The sequence below is a fragment of the Lipophrys pholis genome, assembly GCF_963383615.2.
Source record: "Lipophrys pholis genome assembly, chromosome: 14".
NCBI classification, from domain to species: Eukaryota; Metazoa; Chordata; class Actinopteri; order Blenniiformes; family Blenniidae; genus Lipophrys; species Lipophrys pholis.
This window is the reverse complement of record NC_137633.1, coordinates 994690-1005008: the sequence shown is the minus strand read 5'-3', so window position 1 is coordinate 1005008 and position 10319 is coordinate 994690. Positions and strand designations below refer to the sequence as shown.

The 10319-nt window shown below is 43.6% G+C and overlaps 2 protein-coding genes across 3 annotated transcripts in view; both read left to right on the top strand.

Moving 5' to 3' along the window:
* Positions 1 to 1896: 1896 nt before the first annotated feature.
* Positions 1897 to 4590, top strand: wdr89 (WD repeat domain 89). Its single transcript, XM_080479549.1, has 2 exons — positions 1897 to 1921; positions 2579 to 4590. Exons 1-2 carry the CDS (start codon positions 1914 to 1916, stop codon positions 3759 to 3761), a joined length of 1191 nt encoding a protein of 396 aa, XP_080335675.1. The 5' UTR covers positions 1897 to 1913; the 3' UTR covers positions 3762 to 4590.
* Positions 4591 to 6424: 1834 nt separating this feature from the next.
* The window catches only part of ppp2r5eb (protein phosphatase 2, regulatory subunit B', epsilon isoform b), a 38864-nt gene continuing 34969 nt past the window's right edge, over positions 6425 to 10319 (top strand). Inside the window, exon 1 of one of the 2 annotated variants that reach the window (XM_080479547.1) lies at positions 6425 to 6765. Coding sequence is in view for 1 of the 2 variants with exons in the window: in XM_080479546.1 (XP_080335672.1) it covers positions 6909 to 6934 (26 nt within the window). In the remaining variant the exon portion in view is untranslated. Of the gene's footprint in view, positions 6935 to 10319 lie in introns of both variants that reach the window. The other variant, XM_080479546.1, reaches the window with a different exon arrangement.

Here is a 10319-nt window from a genome sequence, read left to right as displayed (position 1 = left end):
AAGTTTTAGTTTTTTTTAGCTTCTTTCATTTTTCTTAGTTTCCTCAAAGCTTCTCAGTATTTTTTTTTTAAAGTTTTTTCTTGGTTTTGATTTAATTTGAAACTCTGATTTCTCTTTGTGTGAAATAAAAACTGATGATTGAACTCGCTTTATTTTTGTTCATTTCAAAATTTTAACTGATCAAATCTAAAAACTTTTCCATATTATATTTAATAAATTAGAATCCAATAAAAACCCTGATCTTTCTGTTGTTTCGGGGTTGAATTGATGATTTGAGGAGATTTCTGTTTCAGCTAAACGACGGTAAAACCAGATTTCTGATTGAAACGTGACGTTTCGTCTTCGTGACCCTGAACGACACGAAGACTTTGGATAAACGATGGAATTAGGAAAGTAAAAGAAAAACACCTGAACCTGCTTTTTCTGCTCACGATCGATCATCAGCGAGTTAAATAAGTTTAAATAAATCAATGAGGGAAGAGATCAAACTGTTTGATTTGAAACAGTTTAGTCAGTCAAACAACAAGAAACAGAAAAAAGTGTGAAAAATACAGAAATATGGAGAAATCCAACAAAGTGATAAAGAAATAGAAAAGATTTCAGAACCATAAAAAATCTTGTGAAATATCAACAATGACAGTGAAATGTTATTTACCTACATAAAACTTGCAGAAATCCTGTAAAATATATAAGATTATATAAGATTTACAATAATTGTGGCTCCATTGACAAAAAAACTTCTCAAAGTAATGAAACTTTACCACCGAAATGCTTTTATCTTATTGAGGAGATTTAAAAGTGTGACACAGAATAATCAGAAAGATTTCAGAAACATAGAAACCAAAGAACATATTAAAGAAATGTGAGTAAATTCTCTGAAGAATGAAAAATGGATCATAAATTCTGGAGGAAAAAAATCCCCCAGAAGAAAAATCATCACAAGAAGTAAAAAAAAATAAAATAAATTAATCCACGGAGCATAAGAATAATGACCAAAGGGTGTAAAATTGATCTTAAGATAAAATGAAATTAAAATCGTTAATAAAACCGTTCTGGCCTCAGAGCTGCTGCCACCTGCAGGATGACTGAGGAACTACATCCGAACAACAACATTGGAGGATTTTTACTTTTTAAAAATGGAGGAAAACATTTTGAAAGGCAGTTTTCTGGCCTGAAAAAGAATAAAAACAAGAGGCCATAACGAGAACAAAAACCTCAGGAAATATCACACAAACACATTAAAAACTAACTGAGGCATTCAGAATTTTATATATGTCAAATAATCAGACAAACACCACAAAACAATATAAAAACACAGAGAAGAGAATTAAAATCACCACAATAAAGCTGCAAAACCAAAAGAGGCATAAAGGGGGCTTCTAGGAGACAAACGTTATGAAGGAGAATAACAAGAAATGTGCAAAATATCAATAAACCAACACAAAAAAACACCAAATAAAGTGTTGTACACAACAAGGAGATCCAAAGTGAACACATAAAGATATAAAATAATCACAATAACAAGGAATGAAGAACAACAAAGTGGTTGACTTTAAAGAAACACAAAATTACAACAAATTCTGGATAAAGAAATTAAAAAAAATCCACGAAAGTTGATAAAGAAAAGAAAAGACAATAAACAATAAGAATGACACAAACATATCAAAAAACATAAAATATAATAATAAAGAACTACAAAGTGCGAACATTCGGACAGAAATCCCCAAAACGAAACGTTTAACATGTAAAAGAACAAAACAAGGAAGAAGAGGAAGTAAAAAGACAAAAAATGTCTTTAATCAAAAACCGAAAGACGAAATGTTTTTATCAAAATAAAATAAAAATAACGGAACCATGCGGAGACTCGAAGGTTCCGCACGGACTATAAACATAGTAACACAGGTCCGTCCTCCATGTGTAGGTGAGTGAAAACGTGACCGTGTTGATTGAGGATATTAGTTGTAAATAGATGAGATCGATTTGATCAGACGGATTAACGACAGAGTGACAAACACAGTTTACACACCAGAGTCCATTAGTAAAGTCTGACTGTCGTCATTTATTTTGAAGATCTGCGCGTGTTTCCAGAAACATCCAGATAAATTAAACATGGTGGGAGTACTGGTACTGTACACTGTGTTTGTAGTAGTTCCTCTGCACATGCTCAGTAGAGACCATCAGAACAAAGTTTCGTCCGTGGTGTCATGACTCCCAGTCCATGTTCTCCTGGACTTGGTACTTTTATTTTGACAGTCACCGTAAAAACAATCCACCTTGGTGGTCTGTCCACTGGAATGTCCGTGTTCTCCCAGTGTTCATGTTTAGAGCTCAGTGCTCGTGTGTGTGTGTGTGTGTGTGTGTGTGTGTGTGTGTGTGTGTGTGTGTGTGTGTGTGTGTGTGTGTGTGTGTGTGTGTGTGTGTGTGTTTTCAGTACTAAAACTAACAACAGCTCCTACTAGTGCCCTGGCATGGTAACGACACGATTTTCAGTCTTTCTACCGTTTCCATGGAAACAGACGTTTTCAGAAGTTGCTGTGTGAAAGTAAACGTCCTCTTGGCTCCTCCGTCCGTCTGTCAGCGTCTCCTCAGGTGCAGCGTCCATGGAGGGTCTTGAGGAGAAGCTTGGCGGTCTGTCCCTCGCCCGGCGCTCCCGCCCTGAGCAGCCCACCTACCTGCTGGACGCCGCCCTGCAGCCGGGCGGCGCCGCCCTGCTGGCGGTGTCCTGCTCTGACTTCACCGTGCGCCTGCACAACAAGGACACGCTGAGCCTAGTGGGGGAGTTCCGAGGTCACGGGGGGCCGCTGTGCGGGGTCACCTTCGGCCACACCTCCCCGGACCTCCTGTACTCGGGGTCTGCTGACGGGAAGGTGCGGGTATGGGACGTCCGGCGGCCCGGCGGGGCGGCGGCGGCGGCGGCGGCGGCGGCGCAGACGTTCAGCAGCGCCGCGGCGCACTCGTACTACAGCCTGGACGTGAACTGCAGCGACGGGCTGCTGAGCGCCGGCACCGAGCGGCTGGACGAGGACAGCTTCCTGGTGTTCTGGGATCCCCGCAAACCGGGCGCCGCCCCGCTGGGCGTGTACTCCGAGTCGCACAGCGATGACATCACTCAGGTGCGCTTCCACCCGCGGGACAAGGACCGTCTGGCGTCCGGCTCCACGGACGGGCTGGTGAACGTGTTCGACCTGAGCCGCGGGGCGGAGGACGAGGCCCTGCTCGCCACCTGTAACTGCGGCTCGTCGGCCGGCGCCGTGTGCTGGTCTGGCCCCGCCCACCAGCAGCTGCTGTGCCTGAGCCAGGACGAGGGGCTGTACCTGTGGGACCTGAGCCGGCTGCACACCGACGAGCCGCTCGCCCTCTTCAGCGCCACCGACGCCCGTGGCCTGGCGCCGCCGGCGGGCGGTGGGGGCGTGGACTACTTGGTGGGGGGGCGGTGGCTGGAGGGCGCCAGCAGGCTGCTGGTGGTGGGCGGGACCAGCGGGGGCGACCTCCACCTGATGGAGTGCGACGGCGGGGGGCTGCGGCCGCTGCGGAGCCTGGAGGGAGGCCACGCCTCCACCGTGCGCTGCTTCGTGTGGGACGAGGCGGCGGACGCCCTCATCACCGGGGGCGAGGACGCTCAGCTGTTGCTATGGAAACCAGGAGGGGCGGAGCTGACTGCCGGGATGAAGGAGTCCCTGAAGAGCCAATCAGCTCTGAAACTGAAATCCAGGCCGCATCGAAGAGTGAGTTTTCAGAAAGAGAAGAAGAAGAAAACGTAAAAACCAAGAGAACTACGGAAAGAGTGACACTTTTATTTTACTTTATTATTCTTTTCTTTTTTAATTTATTCACTTTCAGTTTTTTTTTTACATTAATTTTATTCAGTTTGTTTTTTATTTTGCGTTTGTTTTTTTCTTTTATTCTGCCTAAATTTTTCTATTTGTTTGAAGAATTTGATTTGACTTTTTATCTTGTTTTGCTTTAGTTGTTTTTTTCTTCTCATGTTTCTTTTTTCAATTGCTTTGATTTATTTTCTTTTATTTTCTTTCACTTCACTTTTATTTAGTTTTATTGCATTTCATTTGAATTGTTATTTTGTTAGCCCAGTTTGTTTAACATCTTTTGGCACAACGGGCCGTTTAACATTAACATGTTTAGTGATTCTAATCCTAATCCTAATCCTAATCCTAATCCTAATCTCATTCTCTTCTAAATAACAATTTATTTTAATTTATTTTCACTTACTTTAGTTTAAATAGATTTTGTTTTCTTTCCAACGGGTTTAATTGATATTTGACTTCATTAGATTGATTTTAATTTATTTCCATCAGTTGAAGTTTTGACTCTTTCAGATGTGAAACTTTCAATGTTTGGACACGTTTTCATGTTATTTAACTCGTATGTGAACATTTTAACTCTTTTATTTTGAATTTTCTGATTGAACTGTAAAATGTCAAAGAGCTGAATGTGAATTCGTGAACTGCAGTTAAAATGTTTTCTTTTAATCATCTTTTCTGTCGGATCTGATAAACTTCAGAGCAGGAAGCAGGAACATGAAGCTGAGATGTTTCCTCACACCTTCAAAATAAAAGAGTGGTTTTATTCCTCACATCTGCCTCTCTGTGTTTGTTCATGTTGGGATTCATCAGCTGCATTTTATGTTGAAAAGAATCAAATTTGAGTCAAAAACATCCAGACAGAAACAAAAGATCCTGAACTTCTTCAAAGTGGAGAAACGAGCCGACTCATCGGAGGGATGCAAAGTGAGTCCAGTGGGATGCAAAACGCCCTCATCCAACTCAGCTGAGGCTCATTCACAACGTTTTAATGCGGAAATACAAAACTTCCGTAGCATTTTTCAGCTTTGTTTCCATGACAACGAGCTCGGAGCCACTGAAAACACAACTTTCTGAAAACGGTTCAGTTTTTCTCCGTTTCCAGAAACAGAGTTGAAGTTCTGAAGATTCAAAAAGTTGCTCCTTCAGAGCGTTTATAAAAAGCTGTGCTTCTGGCTCCGTCCTCTGTTGTCACTTTCACAGAGACTCAAAACGCAATAAAAGTTTAGCATTTTCACTTGAAAACGTTGATTAAAAGGGTGTTGAGTTGTGTAGAGTACTTCTACTAGAGTACTTCTAGAGTACTTCTGATAGAGTACTTCTACTAGAGTAGTTCTACTAGAGTAGTTCAAAACTCTGCTCTTCACCATTTGCTTGGCGGACCGGACGTGAGCCTCCTGCGGGACGGTTTGGTCCCACGGGCCTCATGTTTGACCCCCTTTCTAGTCTAAAACTAAAGGGGAACTAGAGCTACACTCGGTAGAGCTGCACTTTGTAGAGCTACGCTCGGTAGAGCTACACTCGGTAGAGCTAACATTCACCAACGCCACATTTGTTTGCGGAACTTTTGGCACATATCGACGCTAACTAGCCTGTAGCTACATCACTGTGAAACACTGAGCAGGGAGCGTCTCCATGGCAACACACGCTGATCTCCTTAGATCTCCTCCAGTAGGTACCTCTCTCATCTGCTGTGTGTGGGACATTTGTTCACTGATTTTTGGGAGCTTTCTTTCTTTCTTTCTTTCATTTGTTTTTGTTGAGCGGTGGGAATGGTATGGACCAGCTGGAACCAGCAGATGGCGGTAGTGCAACTTTATGAACGCAAACTGCCGTTGAACCCAAAAGAAGAAGAAAATAAGTTTGTTTTTTTTTTTAGGGGGGGGGGGGGGGGGATTTATTCAGAAACAGTTTGCTGTTAACATCCCAAAATCGAATCGATTGGTCCCTGGATGGTGACAAATCTCCCCTGAACATTTAATGCGGTTCGGGATAATAGTTTTTGCAGAAAGTTGACAAAATACAAACCAATAAATAAATAAATAAATACACGCAGACAAAAACGTCCCTGTTGGTTGGTGGAGGTACAAGGTCAGTGTTTTGTGGGTCACAGATACTGGAGGATAAAGAAAGCAGTGAGAAGTGAGCCTCTGTGTTCCAGTTGGCAGCAGCTTCACTGAACGTCGGACTTATGTAACTCCTGCCGCTGTTTTCCGCTCTCATCTCCGCTCCTCCGGGTTCTCCCGCCGCGGAGCGTCTGCGGGACGTTCCTCCGTGACCCGGCGTTGTGCCGGCCGGTAGGCGGGGAGCGCCTCGGACAGGTTCGTCCTCATTCCTGTGTGGCGGAGGAGAGGCGCACGCCGCGTTCCGCCCGGACACACACACACACACACACACACACACACACACACACACACACACACACACACACACACACACACACACACACACACACACACACACACACACACACACACACACACACACAGAGCGCCGTGCGGTGATTGACAGATCACGCCGCCCAATCAGAAGCCTGGACTCCGCTGCGGGCAGCCAATCAGGTGCCCGCGCTGGCAGTCTGTGTTATGTGTGCCGTGGTCTCTCCCAGCAGTGTTGACAATAGAAGAGAAACAGCCCCGACCCAGCGACGAACCGCGGAAAGCAGCCCAATCCAGCGGTCCGGGGAGGACGAGCCACTCGATCCGCCACAGGAATGACCAGAGCCGCGTTCTGCTGTTAATGGAAGTCTGAGGATTATTCCTTTTGGAAGGAGAAGGCACTCGTGGGTTTGGCTGTTTTCAGGCCGAGATTTTCCTGCCGCTCCGCCGCCGCTGTGGGGAGAAAAAAAAAAGGCTGGAGGTAGCCTCACGCTTAGCCCCGTAGCTTCCCGAACATAGGATAACTTCTCCTCCGCCGCCGTCTCCGTCGCGAACCGCAGAGGATCCAGGTAAAGTACCACGCTCGGGGAGCTGAGAGCCAGCGGGTCGGCTGCGGCTCTGGTCGGGACTCGGGACGGTTTCTCCCCCGGTCTGTGATCGCTAGGCTAACGGTAGCAGCATTAGCACTGCCCCTGTATTTACATCTGGGACGATGGGTGACCGCCCAAACCCGCCCAGGTAAAGTCCTCTCACCGAGCACACATGAAATCACCTTGTAGATTCTCTGCTCTTTGAATCGGCTTCTGATTTGATTTGCACAGAAAGCGAGCTGGTGTCGGCTGCTAAGCTAAGCTAAAGGCTACATGTTCAACTCGAGCTAACCCGCGGTCGCCGGGGCGCTAACGCTAACGAGCTAGCACAAATAATCCATTTTTATTGATCCAGAGGTCGACAGTTTTGATCAAACTACTGGACTATCTCTACGTTCATAATATCAACGTTCCCTGCGCTGCACGGGAACATAACTAGCTACCGTTATATGTTGATTTCTGGCGTTGGAGCGTGGAGCTAACGCTGCTAGCTGCTGCTCGGTTTGAATCCTGCCTCAGGCCCGACATGGCCAAGCTCCCAGCAGCTCCCCTCAATCTATCATCTGTCACACTCCGCTGCTCCTAATCAACCACGTTCACCTCCAAACGATCAGGGAAAGCGTCTAACATGATTCTCTGCTAATTAATAACATAGTGTTCACTGTGGTCTTTGAGTTGGTCCTGGTGGATGAAGTTAGGAGAGCCTGTAGAAGTGGGCAGTTTTCTGAAGCGCTTCTATCTACTGTTATAGGTCTGGGATATAGTGGTGGGCATTTGTACAAGTGTACCTTTTCCTGTAAATGTAATCCAAAAGATCTCATTGGAACTCCTAGCCAAAGATTTGTCGTGTATTCTATCATAAAACAATATAGTTCTAACACTTTAGCGTGTATAAATATAATTAGAAGTAATCCCCAATAGTCATTATTTCTATGCACTTGCAACTTGAATTAATATGATTTTTGTTGTGTTGTTGAGGTTAATCTTAGTATATGGTGACCAGAGAACAGTCTGTGAGAAGCCTTTGTGAACATTATTTACATTTTAGTGTGGCGACAGGTCATCTGAAAGAAGTCGACCCCAATAATTATTTCATATAACCACTTGCAACATTAATTTATGTAGGTTTTGTAATTCTTGTTGAAGTTAGTCTTCGTATCTGGTGACCAGGAAAATTATCTCACTTGAAAAACAGAATGGCGTTTTCTTTTTCCGTTTTCACTCGATGGAATGATGATTAATAAAGAAAGGTGTCTCTCTGATCACATCCCAGCTGCTGTCAAGTGGAGCGACATGTCAGTCGTGAAGCTCCGACAATGTCAAAAATATTTTGTGGCATGAGTCAACATAGTTTGAACATATCTGGGTGTATACAGAGCGAAGGCATCTCCAATAATGAAAGTAGAATTTAAACAGACAGTTGAATGACTATTGGAATGTCATTTCAGTTGTGCTGTTTGGAGTCTGTTGATCTGACCCCAGGTCAGTGGAGCTTTTCTGTTAATGTTGTGGACTTTTGACTGGTTTTATGAGTTTTCTACATGAACATGTCTCTGGTTTGTTGTGCTTACACAAAAAAAGTGTCAAACAAAATTAAAATTCTTAGACTAATTAGTTTGAAATATGCCCCTTCTTTTAGTTTTCTGGTAAATGTAAACATTGGTGGAGCATTTTATGGTGCAAACAAACATTCTCAGTGAAATCCTGACCCCTCGTGACACTGTTGGGATAATTACACAGTAAATATTGATAATAGTCTTAGTAGCTGTTATCAGAAGTATCTCATCTGTTTTATTGTTGTCTGTTTAAGGTTTGACTTTCCCTAAACTCCTAATCGGATATATGTTCCTGTTTTGTATGGCAGAAGCTAAAGTTGTAAAGTAGATCGGACTCCTGGTCAGTGGAGACATATACAGTTCCATATTAACTTTGACTTTTTTTCAAAACTTTTAATTGCCTTCAGCAACGGAAGTTGGGGTGGAAGCTTATGTTTTCATCTGCGTTTATTCATGTATGTATGTATTTTACCAACTTTTCACAAAAACTACTCACCTGAACTGCATGAAATTTTCAGGGATGATTTGTCATCAGAAAAGGACCAGTTCATGAGATTTTGGGACGCTAACAGCCAACTGTTTCCGAATAAATCCCCCAAAACTGAAAGAATGTCCCATACAAAGTGGACGAGAGAGGCACCTCATGGAGGTCAAAGGAGATCAGCATCTGTTGCCATGGTGACGCTCCCTGCTCATTGTTCCACACAGCGATGTAGCTACCTGACAGGCTAGTTAGCGTCAATATGAGATGGCAGCTAACAGATGCTAGAGATGCTAACCTTGTTCCGCAAACAAATGTGGCGTTGGGGAAAATCTGTGTTCTACCGAGTGTATCTCTAGTTTTGATTGTTTTGTGATTTCTGGATTTAGTCAAGATGGTTTTGACATTTTAATCTTTATACAACTGGCAGGGGAGAAAGTCTGGCTGCTAAATGACTGTAGAATAGGGGCGACTCGACTTTTTAGTGTATTTTGGAGTAACTTTAGTGGCTGGGGTCATACAGCCCACTCTCTCTCTCTCGTGTGTTTTGTGGCATAAGCTACTTCATGTTGGCATTCCATCCTGTGTACTGTTTTTCTTCATAATAACATTGTAGAGATCGTTGCTTTGTAAATAAGTAAATAAATAGTAGTGTTTGGATTAATGTTCATGTTTAGAGTCAATAAAGCGTTGCCTTTCAATAATGATCTAGTTGTAACATGCATTGTAAATAAATACTTGTCTGTCAGAGTTGGAGATATAGGAAAAGGACCTGTTTAAAGTGTTTCCTGCCATAGGAGAACAAAATGTGGACATATAGTCAAGGTATAATAATCCATGTGAATCACTTGTAGAGGCAGTTGATTTCATTTGAGTGGTGTGGACCAGGAACGTATACAGATCTAAAAACCAAAATATAGAAATGTGTTCTTTGGAGTATATTTATTCATGTACTCGAATGCTAATCACTCAATCTGAGATCGGTGTGGATTTTAACGTTTCAGTCAGGCCGACTGTGTGTGTTCTCTTTCAACTCCAAATGTGTTTTGGGGAGTTTTCTTACTGAGCTGATCCGTTCGACTGTACGTTGCACAGTTCCATTGTAAGTTGCTGTAAAAGTACTGCGTTGGGTACATTGATGTGAGCGTGAGGAAGGTGTTCAGTCGGTGTCAAACTTCAGACTGGGCTCCAGTCATCTGCTCTGTGCAGTGAGGCTGAGTGTGTGCCGGTAATCTGCAGCAAACTTTGGTTTGTTCTGGTTTGACAGTTTAAACCATGTCGGAGAGAGTTCATCCGTCACTACGAGTCTCCATTTGGGTTTAATGCCACAGTTGATTTGATTTACACCAGCTGAGGAAGTCCAGCTCGTCTTATTACAGCAGACATGGAGCATGAAGTTAAAAGAGATGGGCTGTCTCACGCTCATTGATATTCTTTTCCTGGGTGACGACAGAATGTCTGTCTGTCTGTCTGTCTGTCTGTCTGTCTGTCTGTCT